Source organism: Dasypus novemcinctus, chromosome 17, assembly GCF_030445035.2.
Source record: "Dasypus novemcinctus isolate mDasNov1 chromosome 17, mDasNov1.1.hap2, whole genome shotgun sequence".
Lineage (NCBI taxonomy): Eukaryota > Metazoa > Chordata > Mammalia > Cingulata > Dasypodidae > Dasypus > Dasypus novemcinctus.
In genome coordinates, this window is record NC_080689.1 from 2887150 (window position 1) to 2913771 (window position 26622).

Below are 26622 nucleotides of genomic sequence, written 5' to 3' on the forward strand. Positions count from 1 at the left end.
TTCCCAGAAGTCTCTCCCATTTAAATTTTAAAATCAGCCTGTCAATTTCTACAGAAAAGCCTGATGGCTTTTTAAGTTTTTTTTTTTTTTAATTTCTCTCCCCTTCCCGCCCCCCCAGTTGTCTGCTCTCTGTGTCCATTTGCTGTGTGTCCTTCTGTGACCGCTTCTATCCTTATGAGCAGCACCAGGAATCTGTGTTCCTTTTTGTTGCATCATCTTGTTGTGTCAGCTCTCTGTGTGTGTGGCGCCACTCCTAGGCAGACTGTGCTTTTTTCGCATGGTGTGCCTCTCCTTACGGGGCGCACTCCTTGCGTGTGGGACTCCCCTATGCGGGGGACACCCCTGCGTGGCATGGCACTCCTTGCACGCATCAGCACTGTGCGTGGGCCAGCTCACCACACAGGCCAGGACGCCCAGGGTTTGAACCCTGGACCTCCCATATGGTAGGCAGACGCTCTCTCTGTTGAGCCACATCCGCTTCCCCCAATGGCTTTTTTTTTTTTTAAGATTTATTTATGTCTCTCCCCTTCCCCCCCACCCCCGCCCGCCCCAGTTGTCTGTTCTCTGTGTTTATTCGCTGCGTGTTCTTCTTTGTCTGCTTCTGTTGTCAACGGCACAGAAATCTGTGTCTCTTTTTGTTGCGTCATCTTGTTGTGTCAGCTCTCTGTGTGTGTGGCACCATTCCTAGGCAGGCTGCACTTCCTTTTGTGCTGGGCAGCTCTCCTTACGGGGCACACTCCTTGCGCGTGGGGCTCCCCTACGCGGGGGACACCCCTGTGTGGCAGGGCACTCCTTGCACGCATCAGCACTGTGCATGGGCCAGCTCCAAACGGGTCAAGGAGGCCCGGGGTTTGAACCGCGGACCTCCCATGTGGTAGGCGGACGCCCTAACCACTGGGCCAAGTCCGCTCCCCCCTGATGGCTTTTTAAGTTGGGATTGCAGAGTGAATCTTTAAATTAATTTGAGGAGGACTGACACCCCAACACCACGAGTCCTCTCACCCCTGAACACGGTGTCTCTCTGTTTATTTAGGTCTTCTTTAATATCTCTTAGCAATTCTGGTAGCTTTCAACATACAGGTCTTGTACATATTTTCGTTGTAAGTACCCCTGAGTAGTTTTATGATTTTTGATGCTATTGCCAATGGTCTTTTTATACTTCAGTTTCCAATTCTTCCTTCCTAGTATGTAGAAATACAACTGATTTTTACACTGGCCTTGTATCTTGCAATCTTGCTAAACTCATGTATTAGTTCTAGTAGCTTTTTGTAGATTCCTTAGAAAATTCTACATTCACAATCATGTTGTCTGCAAATAAAGATGGTTTTACTTCTTCCTTTCCAGTCTGTTTCTTCTTTCACTCTATCCCACTGCCTAGAACCTCTGCTACAATGCTGGGCAGCAGCGAGAAGAGAACGGGGCCCTTGCCTTGTTCCGTCTTCCTGGGAGCACATTCAATCTTCTGCTCTTCTCCAGTCGTGCTCCTTCATGGTACACCTGCAGCTCTGGCCCTCTCTCCTTTCAGGTAAATCACTGCTGAGTGCTGCCCACGCGTGGATGTCCTCTCACCACTGTCCTCAGTGTGACACCAGCATGAGGCAGAAACACCTGTTCCCAGGCTGACTTTTTTCTCCCCTGGCCAGCGGGCCCTACGGGCCTCCCCAGGAGGCCGTAGATGCAGGTTGAGGCGGCCTGGCCGGAGGAACACGGGCCCCTGAGCTGCTTACGCACTCAGGACTGCTCAGGCCCAGGCGCATTTATACCGTTTCCATTTAATGACAGAGCGCCGCTGTGCACGCCCAGGGGGACGGCCGGGGGGGCCACGACGCCCGGTGCAGGAAGGGCTGCTCAGGCCCCTTGTAACTTGGTAACAAGTGCTGGGTCTCTGCTAAGGCCTGCTGGCGTGCCAGGTTCTCAGAACAGCGGCTGCCTGCAGGGAGGAGCGTGGGTTTGCAGCGCGGTCCACCTGCTGGCGCCTGCGGAAGCTCCACGCGGCATCCCTGCTGCCCCCGCCACTTCAGCACCTTAACTTCCGCAGGTCCCGTGGGCCGAGGGGCAGAGCAGCTGGCCTGGCAGCCGGAGTCGTCGGCACGACCTGCTCTGGGCCTTTTAGGTCACTCAGCAAACGGGACGGGGAAGCACATCCCAGTGAAGCGTGTGGCACTGCCCGCGCCCGGCCCCATGGGGCACTGCCGCTTTCTTAGGGGAGGAGACGCCAGGTGCAGCAGCTTATCCTTCCCCTTGGAAGGGGCAGCCGAACACGCCCCAGGCCACTAGGCCCCTAGAATTCCCAGAAAGCGCCGTGGGGATCGACTCCCCACCCTCCGGCACTCGTGTCTAATCGAGGTGACAGGAGGCTGCTCTTTCAGCCAGCACGGTGTCGCCCGTCCTGCAGAGCAGGGTGATGTCTTGTGCAAGAGAGACGAATGGGAGCTCTGCAGCCGAGACGTGACAAGGGCTCGGGTGGAGAGAACGGGCACCGCTGGCCCTGCTGGCTGCAGGCGAGCTGCTTTGAACATGATGGAAAGAGCGCTTGTCCGCCCAGCAGCCGCACACCTCACCCCCGGGGACGCACTGATTTACTCCAGCAGGAAGCTACATCTGGGACGGCAGCTGCCCCTGGACTCCCGGCCTGCCTGTTTACAAACCTCCGCGCGCTCTCCGAGCGCCTTTTCGGGTCTGTGCAGGCCGGGGGGCTAGGCTGAGCGGGCTGCAGCAGGGTGGGCACCTCTCTGCAGGCCCTCCAGGAACGCCGCACTGGTTCACTGTTTCTGGAAGGGGGGGAGAGTATTTCTATCATGCCTCTTCTTGCAACCTTTATTTTCCATTTTCTTTTCCAATTCAGAGCAACTTATATTGTCTCTGAAACTTAAGCTTCCCCAGCTGTAAAACAGAGGTTCAAAATCTATGTTCAGGGGTTATGGTGAAGCTCAAAAGACATCGTGGGAGTGAAAAGACATTGTCAACCGTGGGGGGCATAATTGTCACTGTTACCTCCTCCCTTTCCCTCTGAATTATTGAGAAAATTGAGATACAATCCCCGCATATTACTATTTCAGTCAAGGCTCTCTTTTTGCTGTTGTACTTGGAATCCGCTCAAAGTAGTTTTAAACATGAATAGGGAAACAGAATTTGAAAGATACAGGAGTGTCTCAGGAAACGCGAAGGTCAGGGGCAGGAACCGCAGTTGGGCGTCGTGGACTAGAACAGGCAGGAAAGGCAGTGGACGTGAGAACCGGCTTGGAGCTCCGCCTGCAGGAGCAGGACCGAGGGCCCTCCTCAGCTGCCGGGAGGGCTGCGGCGACACGGTGGCGACAGCCCCCTTCCCCGCCAGGGCGCCCCCCACCCGGGGCAGCTGTCGGGGAGGCTGGAGGCCTGCTCTTCCCCTCCGGGGGTATCACCACTGCTCAGAGCACCCGCTCAGCGTCCCCCCAAAGCCAGGCCCTTTCCTGTTTTCACGGCGCTGGTTACGGGCAGGCCTCCTTACTGCTTCCCCTGTTGCCCTTGGCAGATCTGCCTTCTTTCCCCGGAAGGTGCGGCAACCCCGCCTGAGCCCGCGCTCACTTCCTGTCTCCTCGCATTTTCATTAGAGCACGCTCACTGCTGCTTGGACAGAGGGCTATGCTTACCAGGCTGTGGTGCCCGCGGGTGCGCTGCGCCCGTTCTCCAGCCCTGGGATCCCCTGCGCCCAGGGGCTCCTGCGGCCCTGTGGGCTGCTCCACCAGGGGCTGGGCGCGCGCTCTTCCTTGCTGCTTCCTCCACGCCCCAGCATGCTGTGCATGCATCTGGGGAGTGGCCTTTGCATCCGAAGGAATGCCCCTCGGCCCCCACCCACGGCCCAGCCTGGTGACCACGATGGAAACGGATGTGTGGGCTCCAGCGCACTTCCTGAACCCGCAGCCCTCTGTGAGCGCTCGAGGGTGCCGAGGCAAACGGGTGGGAGAGACTGTAAAGGAAGCCCACCCGCCAGCCAAGGTGGCTCTGGGAGGAAACGCTCCCGTCGGTGGCAGCAGTGGTGCACGGGAGGGCAGGGGGGATCGGGCGAGGTCCAGCCACACCTCGAGGCCAGCCCTTTACTGGGCACCTGCCATTCGGGCCGTGGACAGGAAGTACGGACAAGGGGTCTTGCAGACCCTGGGGCCCTTCTCAGCAGCCCGGGTGACCCGACACGAGCCGAGCTACAGGCTACCGGGTCCCGTGCCGGGCGGGGGCTGCCCCACCTGCCCGTTCTCCACTCGCGCCGTCCACCTGGCCCTGACGGCCGTCCACCTGGCCCTGACCGCCGTCCACCTGGCCCTGACGGCCGAGGGGCCCCTGCGCAGGAAGCGCCTCCCTTTGCCATGTCCTGCCCTCGGCAGCGAGGCCGAGTGTCTTCCCCGAGTGAAGAACTGATGTCTCCTCAAACCAGGGTCCCTGAGGGCACCCTCTCCCACTCAGATGCCATGCCCCAAAAACCACAGGGACAGGCGGAAGGCCAGGTGGCGACAACCCACGCACACAGCACCCGGGACCAGGAGGGCATGAGGGCGTGGCCGTGGGCGAGAGGTCAGCCCAAGGACACTGGGCACCCCCAGAGCACGGCCACACCTGCCACCCCCTCCTCGCACAGGGGCCCTCCAGCCCACCCAGCACGGGCCGGCAGCTGCTGTCCTCACCTGCAGGACCCGGGCAAGAGCTCTGTGGCGCTGCGCCTCCCGCCTGCCCCCAGGCGCCCCCAGCCCTTCCCACCTCACCAGCCGTGAACCCGACTGGCCCCTGCCGTCGGGCTCAGGACACCCCCGGCCCTCGTGGTCTCTCCCGCCGGTGCTCCTGCTCCTGCCCTGGGCCCCGCCTGACCCCGGGCCCCGCCTGACCCCGGGCCCCGCCTGTCCCCGGGCACCGCCTGACCCCGGGCCCCGCCTGTCCCCGGCCCCGCCTGTCCCCGGCCCCGCCTGACCCTGGGCCCCGCCTGACCCTGGGCCCCGCCTGTCCCCGGGCCCCCACTGACCCCGGGCCCCGCCTGTCCCCGGCCCCGCCTGTCCCCGGGCCCCCACTGACCCCAGGCCCCGCCTGTCCCCGGGCCCCGCCTGTCCCCGGGCCCCGCCTGTCCCCGGCCCCGCCTGTCCCCGGGCCCCCACTGACCCTGGGCCCCGCCTGTCCCCGGGCCCGCCTGTCCCTGGGCCCCGCCTGTCCCCGGGCCCCCACTGACCCTGGGCCCTGCCTGACCCCGGGCCCCGCCTGTCCCCGGGCCCCCACTGACCCTGGGCCCCGCCTGTCCCTGGGCCCCGCCTGTCCCCGGGCCCCGCCTGTCCCCGGCCCCGCCTGTCCCTGGACCCCCACTGACCCAGGGCCCCGCCTGTCCCCAGCCCCGCCTGTCCCCGGGCCCCGCCTGTCCCCGGGCCCCCGCCTGACCCCGGGCCCCGCCTGTCCCTGGGCCCCGCCTGTCCCCGGGCCCCGCCTGTCCCTGGGCCCCCACTGACCCCGGGCCCCGCCTGTCCCTGGGCCCCGCCTGTCCCTGGGCCCCGCCTGTCCCCGGGCCCCGCCTGTCCCTGGGCCCCCACTGACCCCGGGCCCCGCCTGTCCCTGGGCCCCCACTGACCCCGGGCCCCGCCTGTCCCCGGCCCCGCCTGTCCCCGGGCCCCGCCTGACCCCGGGCCCCGCCTGACCCCGGGCCCCGCCTGTCCCTGGGCCCCGCCTGTCCCTGGGCCCCACCTGTCCCCGGCCCCGCCTGTCCCCGGCCCCGCCTGTCCCCGGGCCCCGCCTGTCCCCGGCCCCGCCTGACCCTGGGCCCCGCCTGTCCCTGAGAGCCCTGCCAGTCCTTGGGCCCCGCCTGTCCCCGGCCCCGCCTGACCCCGGGCCCGCCTGACCCCGGGCCCCGCCTGTCCCCGGCCCCGCCTATCCCCGGGCCCCCACTGACCCTGGGCCCCGCCTGTCCCCGGGCCCCGCCTGTCCCCGGCCCCGCCTGTCCCCGGGCCCCGCCTGTCCCTGGGCCCCCACTGACCCCGGGCCCCGCCTGTCCCCGGCCCCGCCTGTCCCTGGGCCCCGCCTGACCCCGGGCCCCGCCTGACCCCGGGCCCCGCCTGTCCCTGGGCCCCGCCTGTCCCTGGGCCCCACCTGTCCCCGGCCCCGCCTGTCCCCGGCCCCGTCTGTCCCCGGGCCCCGCCTGTCCCCGGCCCCGCCTGACCCTGGGCCCCGCCTGTCCCTGAGAGCCCTGCCAGTCCTTGGGCCCCGCCTGTCCCCGGCCCCGCCTGACCCCGGGCCGCCTGACCCCGGGCCCCGCCTGTCCCCGGCCCCGCCTATCCCCGGGCCCCCACTGACCCTGGGCCCCGCCTGTCCCCGGGCCCCGCCTGTCCCCGGCCCCGCCTGTCCCCGGGCCCCGCCTGTCCCTGGGCCCCGCCTGTCCCTGAGAGCCCTGCCAGTCCTTGGGCCCTGCCTGTCCCTGGGACCCATCCTCAAGTGGCCTCTTGCGTGGACCCCGTGGCTGCCCTGGCTGCCACACGCTGTCCAGACGTGCGTGGGTCCCGCACTTTGTTTGGCCGTTTCCGTGAAGAGTGGACAAGTCCGTGTCCTCACTGCAAATGCCCTCTGGCTCACGGCTGTGGGCTTCCCTCTCGGTGCCTGCCGCGCCTGGCACACCCCAGGGGCCTCTAAAGGCGCTGAAACGGCACAACTCCCAGCCCCCGAGACGTCCGGCCTCCCCAGAGGCAGGCGAAGCCCCTGCGCCGACACGGCTCGCCGTGCTGGGATGGGTGACGAGCGCGCAGGCGGCCATGGTCACTAATGGCACTGTCCTGCGCGCTCCCCGCCCCCGGGAGTGACCTTTCCTGCGGTGGCAGGGCCCAGCCCCAAGGAGGGCCGTTCCCTCCTTGACCACGCTGGAGCTCAGAGCCGGTGGGGGCACGTGGAGGCAGGGGCTCCGCGGCGGGAGCGGGCTCGGGCCCCTCTCACGCCCCCTGCCTTTAAATGACAAGCCCCGTCGACGTCTCCGTCGTATCTGAGAAGGAAACCAACCAGTCCCAGAAACTGACGGAAAGAAGACAGGAAGCCAAGGACATTTACGTTCTTATCTGTGGTTTTTTTTGTTTTTAAAATTCTTTTCCTAGAAAAAGAAAAACACAACAGGGGAGTTCATGTGACGAGCTGTTGGTGTCAGGATGGCAGGGAAAAAGAGGACAGAGCTGAGGCCTGGGAGGCTGACGTGGCCTGAGCCTGCAGAACGGCCTGTGGGTGGCAGCTGGGCCTCGCGGGTGCCTGGGCTCCCGGCCCACCCACTCAGACACCTGCCGCCAGAGAGCTGGCCCCACCTTGGAAACCTGCCGGCGACAAACGCCGCAGGGCAAGCCCCCCACAGCCTTTTCACGACAGGCAGCCTCTCCTGCAGAGGCCAGGGGCTCCCGCGGACACCTGGCACCGCGGCAGGCGGCTCCCGTAGCCATCCACTCGCGGGCCCGTCCGTGGGGCTGGAGGACAAGGAGCACTGGAGTTAGACCATGGATCCTTTCCGGCCACCGCCCACGGCACTGTCCACGCTCCAGGCTGCTCTGTCGCCACAGGGGCGGGGGAGGCTGGGGTCTCTCCTTTCTGGCCACCACCCACGGCACTGTCCATGCTCCAGGCCTGCTCTGTTGCCGCGGGGGCGGGGGAGGCTGGGGTCTCTCCTTTCCGGCCACCGCCCACGGCACTGTCCACGCTCCAGGCTGCTCTGTCGCCGCAGGGACGGGGGAGGCTGGGGTCTCTCCTTTCCGGCCACCGCCCACGGCACTGTCCACGCTCCAGGCTGCTCTGTCGCCGCGGGGGCGGGGGAGGCTGGGGTCTCTCCTTTCCAGCTCACCACCGGACACTGGCTCCAGGAAGCCAGGGGCTGAGCGAGGACAGCGTGGCCTCTGCAGCCACACGGCAAGGCTGTCCAGTTCCGCCCGCCTGAAGCCCCGACCTCAGGGTGGAAAACTCAGCCAGACCCGCAGCCACGTGGGCACCAGGGCAGCTAGGGTGATGGTGCGGTGAGGCAGGGCCAGGGGCACGCAGCAAGGCCAGGGGACGGTCGGGAGGGGCAGGGCCGCCGCGCAGTGCACGGTCCAGGGACGGGCGAGCCCGAGCCCTCCGGCTAGGCCTCCCACCCGCTGCGGGCTGCTCTGGCGCAGAGGCCAGGTCCTGAGAGCACCACGCTGGCCACCAGCCAGGACGGAGGGCGCGCGGGGAGGTGGCCGGAGGAACGACCATGGGCTGGGAGGACCGTGGAGCTCGGGGGAGGGCAGGCTGGCCCTGTCTTAAGAAGAGAGGCGGCTGCTGCTGCTGCGCGGCGCCACCCTTCAATGTGGGGTGAAGGGGCCTGACACAGACCTGCCCGACCCTCTGCAGGCCCCGGGACCCTGTCTCCAACAGGCCCTGCTCCCCTGGCCCGGGCCCCGGCCCGCAGCACCAGGGCGGGGAGAGCAGACGCTCCGCCTCCCCCCGCCAGTCTCTCTCCTGGTGAAACCAGAACACACGGGACAGGAAGTCCCAAGAGTAAAGTGCAGAGAAGGCCCCGGAGCGGGCAGCCTGTCCTGGCGCTCCGGGCGGGCATGGGCCTGCGGGCACCGTTCCTCTCCCCTCGGATGCTTCCTCCACTGGCGACTGTCCGCAGCCCGTGGCCCCCAAGGAAAGCCCCATCCCCAAAGGGAGGACGCGTGCGTGACCATCCCTAGGCTGCTGGTGACTCGAGGGGGAGGGCGGCGGTGAGGGGGAGACGGGGCCCTACGGAGAATCCGGGAGCCCCGGCGTCACGGGCGGGGGTGCGGGCGCGGCCCCGAGGCAGTCCCTCCCAGGAGGCCAGGACGGCCAGGAGCCGCTGAGCCGGGCGGGTGGCGGCCCTAGGGGGTGTAGGCGGGGGGCGGCTGGAACTGGTTGATGACCTCGTACTCGGCAGGGTACGGCTCGCTCTCCTCCATCTCGGAGAGCAGCTCCAGCGCCTGCTCCTCCTCCTCCGTGGGGTAGTGGCGCAGCAGGTTGGCCGCCGTGGCCAGGATGGAGGCGCCCCCGGCGCCCGCCACCAGGTAGAAGCTGACGGCGAAGGTGACGTAGACCTGCGAGCCGTGGTACTTCTTGTGCTGCTGCTGCTGGGCGAGGATGAGCTCCGACGCCCAGTAGGAGAAGCCGATGACGGTGGCGCACTGCAGGACTGCGGGCAGAGGGCAAGGCAGGGTCGGCGGGTGCCAGCCTCGCCGCCCGGCCCCAGGCCCCACCGAGGGGAGCGCCTGGCCACGGGCCCCGGGCGGGGGCTGGCTCCGCTGGGCCGGGCAGGTTCTCCCTGGGGACCGGGGGCCGAGCAAAGTGGACATGCCTGTGCGTGAGGGGGGCAGACGGGCCGGCGGGGCGGGGGCCGCTCACGGGAGTGCGCTGTGCGCTGTGCGCGTGCCCGGCACGGCCCTCCCCCACCCGGCAGGCCTGCGGTTACCTGTGAGGATGTGGGCGAAGGCGTAGCGACGGGTGATCTTCAGAGCGGGGTGCTTGGGCCCGAAGACGTCCAGGAGGAAGGCGGACAGGCTGCACAGGATGCCCAGGAAGCAGAAGGCGGCAATCACCCGCAGGAGCAGCACCGTCTGGGGGTTCATGCAGAAATCTGGGGGGGGTGGGGGACACATCCTCAGGCCTGGGGCGACACGCCAGGCAGGACGGCCCGCCCGGGGAGGAGCACGCCCCCCCATCCTGGGGTGCCCGGCGGTCTCCGGGGAGCCCGCCTGGGGAGGAGCACGCCCCCCCATCCTGGGGTGCCCGGCGGTCTCCGGGGAGCCTGCCTGGGGAGGAGCACGCCCCCCCATCCTGGGGTGCCTGGCAGTCCCCGGGAGCCTGCCCTGGCCCACTCTCAGCGGGCCTCCAGCGCTGGCACACACCCCTGGGCTATTGCGCCCCATGCCCCGGGCCCTGCCGCCCTTCCCAGCACGCGATTCCACCGGGCAGGCGCTGCCCTGCTCCCCACGCCTGGTCAGCCCAGCTGCCCGCTGACCTCGCGGTAAGGCCAAGAGGGCGACTAAGGGCAGTTCTGCGCCCAGTCGCACATCCGCTCCCTTTTGGCGGGACGACAGTACCAAACCAGCCGGAGGCGCCCACCTGCACCTCCTCGGACTCCAGCTCCCTGAATCCACTGAAACGGGCGGTGCTTTCTTAGAAGGCATAAGCCCCCGCGGAGAGGAGGGGGCTGTGACAAGGCTCTGAGGCCAGGCAGCAGGGGCAAGCAGACGCCGCCGGGCAGGCTAGGTCAGCTGAGGCGCAGGCGGCCGTGGGCGGCGCCGAGCCACGGCCACAGGCCCGGCAGCCATCCCAGCGGCTCACACGCCGGCGGCGCCAGGCGCCTTCTGGGATGCGACAAAGCTGGTGGGGGGCACGCTGTCCCAAGATGAGTCAACCAGGGAAAGGAAGACACTGGGCCAGGCACCCAGGGTCCTGGGCGCCCAGGCCAGGCAGGGGCTCCCGGAGGGAGTTTCCTTCCGGCACGTTCCTGCCGCTCCGACTTGCTGAACAGTTAGACAGACACTGGCAGTCTCCTCCAGGAGCCAACAGGCGCAGCTCCCAGAAGCACCCAGAACACAGGGCTGGCCCAGGGGAAGCCGCTGGGCCGTGGACTCTGAGCCTTCAGGAGAGCAGGAACCGGCCGTGACGGCCCTTCCCTCGACCCTGGCCGCTGGCCAGCTCTTAACCTGCTTAGGCCGTGGGTCACCGCGTGACTCAGGCAGATTTAGAAAGGGTTCACAAGGCTCAGAGCACAGGCTCCTTTCCAGGATCTTTTTTTTTCCCTTTTGCCTCAAAAAGTGACATTTACGCAAAGAAAAAAATCAAGAAAAAAAATGACAAGATGCCCTTCCCTTGGCCCCCAGGAAGGGCCCCTCCCAGAGGTCGGAAACGCAGAGGATGGCTCCTGTGGAGGCACCAGCGAAGCCACAGTGTCTCGAGGCGTCCCATGCCGACGGCCACAGCCACGGCCGGAACGTCCACCGCGGCCACTTCCGCGGCGGCAGGGTCCCCTTCGGCGCGCAGGTCGCAGCCGATGGCCAAGAAAACCCGCTGCCATCAGAGCCTCTGGCCCCGTCAAGGAAGACGGTGGGCAGAGAGGCCACAGCCGGCCACGGGGACCGGGCACGCCGCGCGGCGGAGGAAGGCGGCAGGACAAGCGTCCCTCTCCCGAGGACCCTGGGCTTGCCGGCTCCTCCAGGCTGCCGCTTTCCCGAGAGGGGCACAGGCAGGCCGTGGACAGAGAACCACCGGGGCGCCTTCCCCGCGTCTCGACCTCGGATGGCAAGGACGTGGGCTGGTGTTGCGGGACCCGCCAGCTGCGCAGGCCGTGGGCGCACTCCCAGGCCGCCGGGGCCCAGGTTCCAACCAGCAGCCGGTAACGCCCACGCGGCTGCCCTAAGCCCCCCACGCCAAGAAATGCCGGTTCTGGGCCTCAGAAGAAGGGGGCTGAGGAGCAGAGCCCAAGAGCCCGGCGAGCCCATCAGAGCAGGCGCCCGCCGACAGGTGCCGACGGCACGGAGGCCCGGGCAGAGGGAGAGGGCTGGGCTTGGCGCTGAGCGCAGATGCCCTGCCTCGGCGCGGCCTTCTCGGCCGGGTGCCCACACGCCCGGGCTTTCGGGCCGCCCGCCGCGCTGCCCCCGTCTGCTGCTAACCGTCTGCTTTGGGCCTGAGCATTGAGCCGGGTGACCGGTCACCTGCCTCCAGGAGGCCTGTCGGCGCGCCACCCTGCCAGCGCGCCACCCTGCCAGCAACCAGGGCCGGCAGAGCCAGGAGTGAGAAGCAGGCTCTACGACGCCCAGCAGGCAAGGCTGAGGGGAGCGCGGGAGCCCTGCTCGGCCACAAGCGTGTTTGTTACCTAAGTCCACAGCTTATACTACACGCTTACTATTTATGGATTTTGTGGATGAATATTTTAATAAAACTATTTAAATGAGAAAAAATAAATAATACGTAAAAATAAATCCTGTGAGACAAGCTTGGAAGCACCTAGAAACCCCTGGGGCCTCGGGAAAGGCTCCCGGAGCGAGTGGGGCTGTCCTCCGGCTTTCCCTGGAATATGAGTAAAAAGCCCTCCTCGGCCCGTGGCAGGGACGGGTGGGGGGAGGTGCGCGCCGTGGGCTCGGCCACCAGGACTCGCTGAGCCAGGCACGCAGACCTGGCTTTGCAACGTGCTGTCCTCTGCAGCACGGGGCTGCTCACTTGCCGGCACCCCTGACACTGTGCAGCTGCACCCGACCACCGTGCTCTTCTGTAAACAAGGAAGACGAGCACGTGGTGAGAACACCCCGGAGAAGACGGTCCCATCGCTGCCCGGCGGCCCCACGCCGCCCGGCAGGCTTGGAGCGGTCTTTCGTGGGTCCCTCCAGGGAGGTCGGCTGCTGTCGTCTTAGCCCCCGCTGTTGCCCTGCTGGGCAGAGGTGCTGAGGGTCCAGAGGCTCCGCCCAGTCCGTGTGGACCCGGAGCCCAGGCGCCCGCCCTGTGCCCAGCTCAGAGTCACCAAGTACAGGGTGGGCTGCCATGCTCTGCCAGTGGAGACATCCACACGACCCGAGGCCAGAAGCTACTGTGGGCCCCGGAGCTCCTGAGCTCCCACAGGGTCAGCCGCTCCTAAGGGGACAGCTGAGCTCCCATGGGGTCAGCCGTTCCTACAGGGATAGCTGCTTCTACGGGGACAGCTGCTCCTACAGGGTCAGCTGAGCTCCTATGAGGACAGCTGCTCTTATGGGGTCAGTCGAGCTCCTATGGGGAGCCACTCCTACAGGGTCAGCTGAGCTCCTACAGGGACAGCCAAGTTCCCACAGGGTCAGCCACTCCTACGGGGACAGCTGAGCTCCCATGGGGTCAGCTGCTCCTATAGGGACAGCCGAGCTCCTACAGGGTCAGCCGCTCCTACGGGGCCAGCCGAGCGCCTGCGGGGCCAGCCAGCCGCAGCACAAGGGCTTATCAAGCAGTTAACAGCCATTAACTCTGGGGGGGGGGGGGCTGTGGGCGCTGCCCGCTCCCCGTCTCTGGCCTCTGGCCTCGCCTGTAGGAAGCAGCAGCAGCGCCGAGCCCCGGAGCACCAGGGGCAGCGCGGGCCTGGCGAGGGCAGCAGCAGCCGCGCTGCGGAGGCGGCCGCTGCAGGGTCACCTTGGCGAGTCCTGCCTTCTCAGGCCTGTCCTCGGCCTCTCCGGGGCCGGGGGGTGGGGCCGCCCGGGGGATGGGGGATGGAGCACGTCCACACAAAGCCCCGGCAGTCTGGTTCCGCTCCAGAGCTCTGCACGGCCGAGAGGCTGACCTTCCCTCACCCTCCCTCGGGAGCTGCGGCCCGACAGCACTGCCCCCGGGTCAGTATCCCCAGGTCGCTGTCACCCCCTCCCAGACCCCAGCAGAGCACGAGGGGCAACGTCCAGCTGCTCCGTGAGAAGACACCGAAGACACAGGCTCCCCGACCAAGGCCCCGCTGCCCGGTCCCGCTGCCCGGTCCCTCAGAAACCGGGGAAGGGGGTAGCTGCCGCCGCACAAGACCCGACCAACCGCCTTTCCAGGTCACTGGTGACTCACTGCCTGCGGCCCACTGCTCCCACCTCGCCTGACCCAAACAGGCTGCGGGCAGCAAGAGCTGGTGGCACTTCCTGTTGGGCAGCCAGGACGCCCGACTGGCCCCACTGGCCCTGCCGCGTAAGCCCCCGGCAGGCTCCCGACACGGGACTCCCGGGGCCCTCGTGCCTGGCCGGGTCACCGCCCAGCACCCACGGGCTGAGACAGAACTGCCCTGGAAGTGCCAGGCGTGTGAGTCACGGCCTCGTGCACACCCGGCCACCCTCGGAGGCAGGTGATCCTCGGGATCCCCACTTCCTCGTTCCCCGCGGGTGCATCCCCAGGCTCTCGCGGGGGCCATCCAGCCCGGCTCCGGAGGCAGGAATGATCACCTGTGGCTGCCCCCACTTTGGCCATGGGAGGGCCGGACCTCGGCCCAAAGAGCCGGGCGAGAGGCAGGCAGCCCTTGGCCAGAGTCCCTGGGGCCTGCCAGTGCGCCTGCGACCGGGCAGGGCGGGCGGGTCTGCCCAGCACCCAGCGGCGAGGGCTGCGAAGTGTGCGAGAGAAGAAACGCAGAGCCCTGCGGGGCACGAAGGCGAGGGGAGGGGGAGACCCTGGAGCCGCCCGACGCCGAGGAGGCCAGCGGGAGCGGTCAGGCCTCGAGCTGAAGACGCCGAGCACCAGGCACGGCCAGGCGGGACCGTGCCCAGGCCCGGGCCCCAGCGGACAGCAGGCAAGGGCGGCGCTGGCCGTGCCCTCCCGCCCGGAGCGCGGTCCCTCTGGAGCCAGGTCCAGGCCCCGCGGCGAAGCGCCCAGGCTCCCGTGCCAGAGCCCCGAGGCCCTGAGGCCAGCACCCTCGAGGCCTCACGAGGCCGGCCCGCCAGGGGCCCCCGGCTGCAGGGCCGAGGAGGTGGCCCCGGCAGAAGCGTGCCCCGGCCGGCCGAGGCCCCTAAGCTTGAGGCAAACACACTGGGGAGGCTGCGCGGCCTGCGCCACAGGAGGCGTGGCCGCCGTTCCTTAGGTGAGCCGAGGGGACCTGCACGGGACTGTCCATTCTCAACACGCCCACGACAAGAAAGCACGCCAACCTGGAGCAAGCGCGGGTGCTTCTACACAGGCCACCAACATCGACGGCCCGGGCCGTCCTGCCTGCAGCTCTGGGGGCTTCCTGCACATCTGAGATAGGGCCGCGGTGTCGCGGTGCATCTCCCTCCACAGCATGGATTTCATGACCCCTCCCCCCAGGGATCTGAAGGGGCACGGTGGGCCCTCTCCCAGTTGTGGGTGACACTAAGCTCCTGAAACACCGAAATGCCGAGGGGCCGGCGCCCAGGCAGGGTGACATGGGGGCGCAGTGACAGCTGTGCTCCACGGCAGCGGCGCAGGGGACGCCCCGAGGGGCTCAGGCCCTGGGCACCTGGCTACAGACCAAGCAAAAGCCGCGGTCGCGAGCCGCCATCACGGTGCGACTGCAGTCCCTGAGGGCCACCCCGCCGAGACTTCCACCCAGCGAAATCTGGGCACAAACCAGACGCCACACCCTGTTCTCCCCAAGATCATCGCCAAGTCTCAAACCCCAAGAAATGCAACTGCTCAGAGAAAGCCATTCCTGGCCAGAGGGGCGGCTCTCACTGCGGCCTGCGGAGGTGGCGCGGGGGCCACGGCATGCGAGGGCCACAGCACGCGGGGCCTCTTCACCAGACCCCCGACCTTTTACCCGAGAGCTAACGGGGCCGACGGGCCACCCTAGGGCGGAAGACATCCTGACTGCATCCCACCCAAGGAGTGGTACCCGAAGAAAACAGGGAGACCTTGATTTTTATTGTTTGTTTTCAGGAGGTAACTGGGATCCAACCCAGGACCTCATCCGTGGGAAGCAGGTGCTCAACCACCGAGCACACCTGGTCCCTCTGCAGACCCGGAGAACAGGCCACAAGGCCATGGGCAGTACCGTCTCGGTCCAGGTGGGAGGAGAGACACTCCAGGGCTCTGTTTCAAAGGGAACAGCTGAAAAACCACAGACAGTGGCGAGCACGGACTCGAGGCCGCGGCTCCTCGTGCACAGGCTCTCCCCGCCCCTCCCGCCAGGGCCGGCCGGGTCCAGAGTGGCCCTCGGGCACGTGCTGGGAGCACGAGGGCAGGCCCTGGCTGTCCGGGGTGGCCTGAGGGCCTGGGCGGCTAGGACTGGCCCTGCCAGTAGACGGGGCTCGCCAAGTGCTCCCCCAGAAGCGGTGGGCGTGCGGGGCGGCCACGCTGCCCGGGCAGGGGATGCCGCGTGGGGCAGGCAGGGCTGTGCCCGGGACCAAGAGGCAGCTGGTTCCCAAGGAAGGGGGGGCAGCTGGAGCCTGTAAAATGGGGCGCTCCTAGGGTGACTCACGCATGCCTGAGACAAGCAGCGCGCACGGCAAGGGCCGGGGGCCGCTCTGCCTGGAGCTCGCCTCCAAGCTGGGGTTTGGGGAGCACGCCGCACGTCAAGCCGCCAGGGTGACGTCTCCTTTCTTTTTTGTTGTTTTGTGTTTTTCAGCTCCGGGAACTCAGGGAAAGCTCTGTCACAACACTAGCTGCGTGTGAGTTTAAGGCACAGGCACCCAGAGTCTAAATTCCAGCGTCTGACATTAAAACATCGCAGTGTCCAGGTTTCAACTAAAGGTCACAAGACACACAAAGCAGGACACAAACGTCCAGGCAGAGGGAAAGACGGACGCGCTAGAAGCCACCAGTGAGCAGGACAGGTCTGGGACGGTCCCAACAAAGACTCAAAAGTACATGCTCGAAGAATCAAAGGGAGACACAAGCAGACGACGACAGGAAATCAAGAAAACGACAGCAGAAAGGGGGACATCAGGAAAAGGAAGCGAGCAGGTGAGGGCCAGGTCCCCGGAGGGGCGCGGATGTGCCTGCGGCGGGCAGCAGGGCCAGCACCTGGAGGTGAGACGACTGAAATCCCTCAGCGAGGAGCAAGAGGAGGACCGCGAACGGGTGCCAGGAAGCTGGGGGCACCACCACGCTACAACATACACACTGCGGGAGCCCCGACAGAGAGGAAAAAGAGAAAGTGGCAGAGAGAATATTCCAAGAGATAATGGTGGGAAATGTCCCAAATTTAATGAAAGACACAAATATATACATCGGAGACGCTCAACAAACTCCAAACGGGATAAACCCAAATAGACCCACACTGTATGAGGATAAATCAAATTGTCCAATGCCAGAGATAAGGAGGGAATTCTGAAAGCCACAAGAGAGAAGCAATGTGTCATGCTCAAGGGAGCCTCAAGGCGATTAAATAACAAGTTCTCACAGGAAACCCTGGGGGCAAGAAGGCAGAGGGAAGACATATTTAAAGTGCTGGAAGCAGAATATTGCCACCCAAGAATTTTATATCAGGCAAAACCGTCCTTCAAGAATAAAGGAGATGACCTGATACCTCTGTATAAAACCAAAAAAAAAAAAAAAAGAATGGAGAAAAAAGAAAACAAAAACAAAAAAAAATAATTAAGACATTCTCAAAAACTAAGGGAATTCATACCACTAGACCAACCCTACCGAGATGCTAAAGAGAGTTCTTCGGGTTGAAAAGAAAAGACAAGAGTCGACAGGTGGAAACCACGCGAGGAAATAAAGATCCACAGTGAGGGTGACGGGTAACTGTAAATGCCAGTGTTTTTTGTTTATAACTCAACCTTCTACTTATTACAGGATCTAAATGGCAGTTGTATAAAATGTAACAAAAAATCAGTGGTTTTGGACTCCCAGTGTATAAAGATGTAATGTATTACAAGAACTACACAAATGTGGGGCAATGGAGGCTAGAGGAACACAGATTGTGTATACTGCTGAAGTTAGGTGGGTATCAAAGCAAAGATTCTTACAGATTTAGGATGTTAATTTTCAGCTTCATGATAACTCCAGGAAAACACTGCAGAACACTCAAGCTCAAGAGAGCCAGAAATAGGTACTGGCTGCCAGGGGCATGCAGCAGGGGAAGCGGGGACCTAGGGCATGAGGAGCTGGAGAAGTTTAATAGAGGAAGTTGTTAGCATTCCGCCAACATCGTAAAATGAGTGACCTTCCTGAATGGTATGCTGGGGAGGAGCAGAGATGAGCAAGAGCATGTTATACGTATGTTTCCACAGTAAAAATGAACAAAATAAAAGAAAGAAAGAAAGAGCAGCTAAAGAGTCCAAGACAATTAAAAGGTAATACAAGATTCTGGAAGGGATCTAACCAAGGAGGACAGAGTGTTCAAAACAACATTATTGGGACATAATAAAAAATAGGAATACTTTTTTTACTTAAAACTTACAGGAAAACTTTTTTTACTTAAAACATTTAAGTAAATGTCAAATTCCTTAAACTTGATGGCTGCCCTGAAGATTGACATCCTTATTCTATCTAGGAAACGTACGAGGCAATATTAAGTGTTCAAAGAGTGCATATGTGTACAGCATACCTCCAAGTGTTCAGAAAATGGACTGATAGATGAACAGATGGATGGACAGATGGACAAATAGAGAGAATGAAATGGCAAATATGGCAAAATGTTAAAACTGGTGGACCGAGGTGCCTGGGGTGGGGGGGTGGGGGAATGTGGAGTGCTCTGTGTGAGGTTTCTGTTATTTTTCTAAGTCTTATAAGTATGAAAGAAGTATTTTAAAATTAAAAGGGGGGAGGAATGAAAGCATGCTGGCCCCGGGGGCTGCCCTCCCACGGTTTTTGCGCTTGCTCTGGGGCGCTCCTTGGGCCAGCCCTCCTGCAGACCCTGGCTCCCCCCGTGCCCGGGGGGAACCCCGTCTGCCTTCCTGGCGCTGCCCAGAGCAACCCGCCCTGGACGCTCGGCCAAAGGCCGACTGCCTCGCCCTGGTTACTCCTCCACGCTAGGAATCCTCGGGTATCTTCCAAAACCTCCTCCCGCTCAAAGTTCCTTCTCCCTCCAGAGCAGCCCCCCTGCCTCCCAGAAGGGAGGGCCCAGGGCGGGATGCCGAGCACCCCTGGCCCTCGTCGCCGCCCAGCACCTTCTCCGCACACCCCCAAGGGCAGCGGGCGGCTCGGCAGGGCCTGCGGGGGCGCAGCGCGTCGGCGCAGGCCGGGCCCGGGCAGGCGGCCCCTCACCTTTCAGCAGGTCGGGGTGCACGTAGCCCAGCACGTCGGAGACCCCCAGCTCCTGGCGCGAGCAGGTGCCGCCGTGGATGTGCAGCCAGGCGGGCTCGGCGAGCGCGGTGCACAGCGCGGTGATGGAGAGCGCGCCGGGCAGCGCCGACGCCAGGCTCCGCTCCGGCTGCTTGGGCAGCGCGCTGCCGCCCGGGCCCCGCCGCCGCCGCCCGCCGGGCAGCGCCGCGCCTCCGGGCGCGTACATGCCCGCGCCGCCCGCCGCCGCGGGGTCGCTGCTCGCCGCCGGCTCCGCGGGCCCCCGCCTGGGCGGCCGCGCGGGGAGGCCCGGCTCGGGCCGCGGGCACCGGGCTCCGGGGGTCTGGGCACGGCGCAAGTGGGCGCGACCCGCGCTCCTCGCCGCTCCGCAGGCCTCGGGGCCGGGATGGCGCCGCGCGCTCCGGTGCGGCCCCGCAACTGGCCCGCGCCGAGCGAGCGCAGAGCGTCGACCCCGCAACGCCCGGACCGACCCGGGCCGGATCCGCTTCCGGCTTCCGCCCCCTCCGCCCCGGGCCCCGCGCGCGTCATTGCGCAGGCGCGCCGCCGGCCCGCGCACGGCCTCCTGGGGCGCGTAGTTCGGGGCCCGCCCGCGGCGCCTGGCACCGGCGGCTGGGAACTACAATTCCCAGCGGCCCGCGCGGCCGGGCGGGCCCGCGGTTCCCCTGATGACCCGCAGGGGCGGAAGCGGGCAGGCCCGGAGACCGCGGGGGGCTGCGGGGTTTGCTTGCGGGACGGGCGCGGGGCCCGGCTGCTCGGTCCGTGTGCCCGCAGCCTCCTCGCCCTAGCCCCTGACCATGAAGAGCTCGCTGGTGCTGCTGAGCCGCGTCCCCGCGCACCCGGACTCCCGCTGCTGGTTCCTGGCCTGGAACCCCGCGGGGACCCTGCTGGCCTCGTGCGGGGGTGACCGGAGAGTCCGCATCTGGGGCAGTGAGGGTAAAGCCCGCTGGCTGCACCACCCCTGGCTCGGGGGCTCCGCGTGCGCGCGGCGGGGGGGGCGGAAGGCTCGGGCCCGGGATGGGGGGGTGCAGCCTGCCCGGGAGGCAGATCCCCGACGGGGCTCCAGGGAGGAGAGGGGGAGGCGACCTCCGCGTGCACTGTCCCGGGAAAGTACTAGTCGCAAAAACGGTGGCGGCTGTGGGGGTTCCGCGGTCGTTGCTCATTTGATAGTTGCTGAAAGTGGAAAATAAGGAGAGAGGCGTGGTAGGAAAGCAGGCGGCGAAGCAGTTTGCGGCTTGATGGTGAAGTTTAGCTTTATCTCGAGGAGCCACTGACGGTTTCGTATATGGAGGAAGACTCCTCAGGTTTACTCCAGAAATATGCCTCCAGAGGAAATGAAGTCACTCGGCATGGCTATAAGGCGCCTTAGCAGATACCATATTGAGCCTGGCCTCCCGCGAGCCGTCAGCACCACACAGCGGCCGCCGAGCCTTAGCTCCTCCCGGTGCGCGGGTCGCCAGGGCCGGCCTGTTCTCTGTCCTTAGGTGGCAGCTGGGTCTGCAAGTCCGTCCTCTCCGAGGGCCACCAGCGAACCGTGCGGAAGGTGGCCTGGTCTCCCTGTGGCAATTACCTGGCCTCTGCCAGCTTTGACGCCACGACTTGTATTTGGAAGAAGAACCAGGACGACTTTGAGGTAACCCGGGGAGGCGGGGCCGGCACTGTTGCTCGTTTGCCCTTCAGGAAGCCCAGCCCCTTGCCTAGTGTCCCTTTTTCCTCTCCACAGTGTGTGACCACCCTGGAGGGCCATGAAAATGAGGTCAAATCCGTGGCCTGGGCCCCCTCTGGCAGCCTCCTGGCCACCTGCAGCCGCGACAAGAGTGTGTGGGTCTGGGAAGGTGAGTCCCGCCCCTCCTTGGAGCTGGGAGCTGGTCAGCAGATGCCCCCCATGTCCCCGGCGGGGTCAGCTCTTGAGGGCCGTTCTTCTTTCTCCCGCAGTTGATGAAGAAGATGAGTATGAGTGTGTCAGTGTCCTCAACTCCCACACGCAGGACGTCAAGCATGTGGCCTGGCACCCAAGCCAGGAGGTAGGGAGCAGGCAGGGTGTCTGGTGTGGAGAGCTGTGGCCACTCCCCTCTGCTCTTAAACCAAACTGGCTCAGGGATCTCCGTCTCTACCCCGTAAACATTAGTTCTTTTGTAAAATTGACTTCGTGGGGCTGCCCTGTCCTGGCAGGGAGTGGTATTGGAGCTGCCGGCACTTCCTGGGTCATAGAGACAAGTGCCGTATCCCCCGTCCCCCCCAGCTTTTGGCCTCTGCCAGCTATGACGACACAGTGAAGCTCTACCGGGAAGAGGAAGATGACTGGGTATGCTGTGCCACCCTCGAGGGCCACGAGTCCACTGTGTGGAGCTTGGCGTTTGACCCCAGCGGCCAGCGCCTGGCATCTTGCAGTGATGACCGCACCGTGCGCATCTGGCGCCAGTATCTACCAGGCAACGAGCAAGGTGAAGGTCCAGTAGGAGCCGAAGGGGACTCTTCTCTCCAGAGGTCTGATCTGCTAAGGGGTTAAGACATAAGCATAAAGGACAGCAGACTGGGGTAGAAAGTGAGACATGGCATGGGAGGGCTCCAGATAGAGTGCTGGGAGAACCAGTGGAAGCTCTGTGGGCCGCCGGAGCTTTCCATGAGAAGGGGCAGTGAAGGGATTCTAAGTGGGGTTCGGAACACCCCAAGCACAGACCCCAGCTGCGTGGTGGTCTGTTCAGGTGGAACACGGGGTCTGAAGGGCTTGGGGCAGAATGCAGGGTGGGGGCAGCTGGTGGGTGCTCTTGAAAGGCATCTAACGAGACAGTTAGGCTGCAGAACATTTCCTTCTGGGGATCCTGCTTGAGAGAGGGCAGCCTGGCCACTGTGTGAGGCCCGGAGACGAGGACAGTAGCTCGTGGATTGTGGGGTGAGGGCGGGAGAGCTGGCGTCTCCTCTGCAGTGGGGCAGTCACTCCCCCGAGGTGCCTGAAGCTCGAGAGAATTCTGTCGTGCAGGGGTGGCATGCAGCAGCTCTGACCCCACCTGGAAATGTGTCTGCACTCTGTCCGGGTTCCACTCCAGGACCATTTACGACGTCGCTTGGTAAGCCCTCCGCCTGCCCCTCCTGTGAGCCCACCTGCGGGGGCCTGCACATTCCTCGGGGCAGGCCTGACCCCACCACGCTGGCTTCGAGCCTGCTGGCCTGGGGCGCTCAGGCGCCGGAACCTGACTCGGGCCAGGTCCCCCCCTGTGCTGGGACCCCAGGCTGTGAGGTCAGCACCGGCCCTTGGAGTTCAGCCTTGTCCCATCCAGGTGCCTGGTGACCCTGTGGCTCCGTGGCTGGGGTTTCACGTGTTCGTTAGCAGTGCCCTTAGGAGTCTGGAGACGCTACACCGCCTGTGTGGAGGGTGGCGGGGGCAGCTCTGGCTCTGGGGATCTAGCCCTAGGAACTTACCCGAATTGATGGAAAAAGGTGATGCACACCCACGCTTGATTGCATTAGCAAACATTGGAAATAACCCACATATTCAACAAAAATGGACTTAAGTAAATTATGGTGAAACTCAGTGACCTTTTATATAGCTGTTTAAAAAAAGGCTAAGAATACATCACAACCAGGGAAACTGCTGATGCTAAGTGAGAGGCGCACTGTCCAGAAGTGTGTGTCGTGTTATAGGCTAATTGTATGGGAGGAGAAGCTGGCTGGAGGCTCTGACAGACTAGGGCTCATGTTCATGGCTGTGCATGGGTGGGGGGCTCTTGGAGCAGAGACTTTTAGCGGAGGCCTGAAGTCCAGGGAGAGAACAGTCCGGAGACTTAGAACCAGCCTCTCCCCGCTAAGTTGCCTGCAGGAGGGAGGAGCCCCCTGTGCACTCACAGCCACGTTCCTCCCAGGTGTCAGCTGACGGGGGCCCTGGCCACGGCCTGTGGCGATGACGCCATCCGAGTGTTTGAGGAGGACCCCGGCTCCGACCCCTTGCAGCCCACCTTCTCTCTGACGGCCCACTTGCCCCAGGCCCATTCCCAGGATGTCAACTGTGTGGCCTGGAACCCCAAGGAGCCAGGCCTCCTGGCCTCCTGCAGTGACGACGGGGAGGTGGCCTTCTGGAAGTACCAGCGGCCTGAGGTCCTCTGAGCCAGCCTGTCTGTGGGTGGAATGCTGGTTCCCCAGAGGACATGCATCCTAAGGCCTTCCCGGCCCCCGAGAGGGCCTGCAGGATCATCTGTGATCCCCCTTGACCCCACGTCCGCATTCAGACTAGAGGAAGTTGGCGCCGCGGACCTGCGCCTTCCCCCTCGTTTGACCCGGGCTTCTTGGCAAAGAGCCGCAGAGCATCAGCACGTTGGTTCTGAAGCCTCGGGGTAGCTTGCTTTAAGGCAGAGGGAGAAAAAGCGTTAAGTTTGGGGTGGGGGGTTGTCTCCCTAAGACCTTGTGTGAAATTGTTAAGTTTTATATAAAATAATCCATCTCGGCCCTATTTTACATATAAGTATATTCACAATTTAAAAGAATGCCATTGTGAGTCCTTTTCTGCCTTCCCATTTGTGGGTAAATCCTTGCATGTTAAATCTTTTTTTTTGATGTAGTTTTAAGAGTAAGGAGTGCCTGTTTTCACTGTCCACCTTTGAGCCCAGGCGCTGTGGGATACTGAAAAGTAAATGGAGAGGCAGGGAATGTGGCTTAAGCAATTGGGCACCCGCCTCCCACACGGGAGGTCCTGGATTCGATTCCCTGTGCCTCCTGAAGAAAACAAGCAGACAACAAACAAAACGGAAAAGGAACGTGGGGAAAGACACCGTAAAAGGCTCCCACCATACACAGGCCACATATCCTCAAGGAGAGCGGCAGCTGGCTGGGAGGCTACAATGGCGCAAGGCATGAGGGTCTGTGCCCTCCAGAGGAGCACAGTGCATAAACACACGGCACAGCTGTGACGTTAGAAGTTCACCGTGAGGCAATCAGGAGACACCTCGTGCTTCGCAGAGGGGTGATGAGGAAAAGCCCATTGAGAAACAGCACTGGGTCTCGGTCTGGTTCTCTGAGTCACTAGGACTCTCCGAGCTGCATCTTTCATTTACTTGGCGCGCTCGAGGATTCTCAGCCTTCTGCCTGCAAACGACGGCTGCGGGCATCGGCGCTCACGGTGCACTGCAGACTCTGGGATCCCTGAGGCCACCCACCGGCACCACACTACTTAGAAGTCAGTCCCTACCACCTCACACTCAGTAATCCCGCCAAGTGCACCTAAAAATACCCTTTGTAGAACCAGTGTACAGTAAAAAGTCTTGTATTAAACTTGACCTTGAGAACTGCCTTACTCTGAGAAAACAGCATGTGTGAAGCGCTCCCACACACTTAAGTGATGGCTGGCTGAGTTCTTCATGGCATGCCTTTCACCAGCAAATTAGGGAACTCAGAGTTGGCTGTTTGGCAAATGTGTTCTTGGGTATAACCAATTGTGATAACAGACGATTAAAGCTTTTGAGCAAAAATTGGCATTTCTGAGAACTTGTATTTCCACCATGAGCTTGACAGCTAGCTTCCCGATACTGCAAGCCTCCTGACAGGACTGGTAGTAATATTAGCAGTAATTTTTCAGTGTGTAATAAAACATGTCAACGTAATTTTCATTGTGTAATAAAACCTGCCAACGTTTGGAAGGAAGATCTAAGCCAGTAAACCAACATTTTCTGAATGACTAAACCACATGACAAAATCATTCATGGGCAAAGAGATGCCTTCAAGGTGTAAGACCAGTGGGTTTAAGGTAGCAGTACAAAGAGCACATTGGGGGAAGCAGATTTGGCTCAACAGATAGAGCGTCTGCCTACCATATAGGGGGTCCAAGGTTCAAACCCAGGGCCTCCTGGCTCATGTGGTGAGCAGGCCCACGTAGAGTGCTGCCGCGTGCAAGGAGTGCCATGCCATGCAGGGGTGCCCCCCTTGTGTAGGGGAGCCCCATGCGCAAGGAGCACACCCTGCAAGGAGAGCCGCCCCATGCAAAAAAGCGCAGCCTGCCCAAGAGTGGCACCACACACACGGAGAGCTGACGCAGCAAGATGACACACAACAAAAAGATACAGGGAAACGGACTTTGGCCCAGTGGTTAGGGCGTCCGTCTACCACATGGGAGGTCCGCGGTTCAAGCCCCGGGCCTCCTTGACCCGTGTGGAGCTGGCCCACGCGCAGTGCTGATGCGCGCAAGGAGTGCCCTGCCACACAGGGGTGTCCCCCGCGTAGGGGAGCCCCACGCGCAAGGAGTGCACCCCATAAGGAGAGCCGCCCAGCGCGAAGGAGGGAGCAGCCTGCCGAGGAATGGCGCCACCCACACTTTCCGTGCCGCTGACGACAACAGTAGCGGACAAAAGAAACAAGACGCAGCAAAAAAAAGACACAGAAAACAGACAACTGGGGGAGGGGAGGGGAATTAAATTAAAAATATTTCTAAAAAAAAAAAAAAAAAAGATACAGAATCCCAGTGCTGCTGAGAATGCAAACCGACAAAAGAACACAGCGAATGGACACACAGCAGACAACGGGGGAAGGGGAGAAGGGGAGAGAAATCTTAAAAAAAAAAAAAACAACCCAACACACTGGCGAGGCTTCAGGTTCCACACTGCAGCTAACCTTTAAGAAAGTACCATTTGGCCTCCTGTGGTACCAAAGACTGTACACAGGTACCCAGAGAGGTGATGTACGTTTCTCCCCTTCCTAACTGCTTGTCTGTGTGAAGTCAACTGCTCTTCATTCTACCTCGGCTCATTGTTAGAAGACTGTTAGGGAAGTGGATTTGGCTCAACTGATAGAGCGTCCGTCTACCACATGGGAGGTCCGTGCTTCAAACCCCGGGCCTCCTTGACCCGTGTGCTGCTGGCCCACACGCAGTGCTGATGTACGCAAGGAGTGCCCTGCCATGCAGGGGTGTCCCCTGCATAGGGGAGCCCCACATGCAAGGAGTGCGCCCCGTAAGGAAAGCCACCCAGCACGAAAGAAAGTGCAGCCTGCCCAGGAGTGGTACCACACACACGGAGAGCTGATGTAGCAAAATGACGCAAAAAAAAAAAAAAAGACACAGATTCCAGGTGCCGCTGACAAGAATCCAAGTGAACACAGAAAAACACACAGCGAATGGACAGAGAGCAGACAACGGGTGGGGGAGGGAAGAAGGGGAGAGAAAAAAAAAGACTGTAGAAGCTGAGAATCCCTGTTAAGCCAGCCACTAAAGATTTACAAAATGCAAAATGCTACTCTCCTTGGGGGGTTGTTTTGGAAAAAGTTAATTTTAAGTAAATTTTAATTTTTAATATAATAACTACCAGTGACTATAACCTACAAACAATAAAAGCTCTTTGGGCGTGGTTTGTAGTTTAAACGGATCGAGATCAAATTAATTTGGAAACTGCTGACCTAGGGAAGTTGCCCTTGAGAATGTTTCAGTTCAGTGCACACTGTACCTAACACCCAAGAGAAGGCAAGAATTTGAGGAGGAAAATCTTGGTTTGAGTCACTAAATTGATTTAACAAGGTCACATCAGCTGGGGAGTTCTGACCCCCCTTCTGGCACTGCCTCCTTGTCTGGGCGCGGTGGGGTATTATAAGGAAGATCTTAAGAAACCTTTAACTTGTCTGTTCAAGATCCAGTGTTTTAGGTGACGAAAAGCAGTCTGGTCACTTTGTGATGCAGGAATGCTGACATCTGGGTAGAATAAAGGACAAGGTGACACACCTGACTAAAGGGTCGCTCAACAAGGATGCCTTCTCCAGGCCGGTGGGAAAGCTCCAGGGGACGGCCCAGGAAAGAGCAGGTTTGCCTTCCACAAGTACTAATTAAAAGCAAGGTCAGGGAAGCAGCTGGGCTCCCGTCTACCACAGAGGCGGCTCAGGGTTCGATGCCCAGGGCCTCCTGGTGAAGGTAAGCTGGCCCATGTGGTTTGCTGGCCCATGCGGGAGCTGACGCAGCAAGATGATGAACAAAAAGACACAGGAGAGACAATGAGAGATGCAGCAGACCGGGGACCTGAGGTG

The 26622-nt window shown here is 62.6% G+C and overlaps 2 protein-coding genes across 2 annotated transcripts; one reads left to right on the top strand and one right to left on the bottom strand.

Moving 5' to 3' along the window:
- Nucleotides 1-7033: 7033 nt before the first annotated feature.
- On the bottom strand, nt 7034-19106 carry TMEM127 (transmembrane protein 127). The gene is made up of 3 exons (XM_004483595.4): nt 18598-19106; nt 9413-9577; nt 7034-9136 (listed from the first exon to the last, which is right to left on the bottom strand). Exons 1-3 carry the CDS (start codon nt 18839-18841, stop codon nt 8829-8831), a joined length of 717 nt encoding a protein of 238 aa, XP_004483652.2. The 5' UTR covers nt 18842-19106; the 3' UTR covers nt 7034-8828.
- A 161-nt stretch (nt 19107-19267) lies between these two features.
- CIAO1 (cytosolic iron-sulfur assembly component 1) lies at nt 19268-24089 on the top strand. The gene is made up of 7 exons (XM_058278105.2): nt 19268-19566; nt 20115-20263; nt 20354-20465; nt 20566-20654; nt 20873-21074; nt 21611-21698; nt 22491-24089. Exons 1-7 carry the CDS (start codon nt 19428-19430, stop codon nt 22729-22731), a joined length of 1020 nt encoding a protein of 339 aa, XP_058134088.1. The 5' UTR covers nt 19268-19427; the 3' UTR covers nt 22732-24089.
- The last annotated feature ends 2533 nt before the right edge of the window (nt 24090-26622 follow it).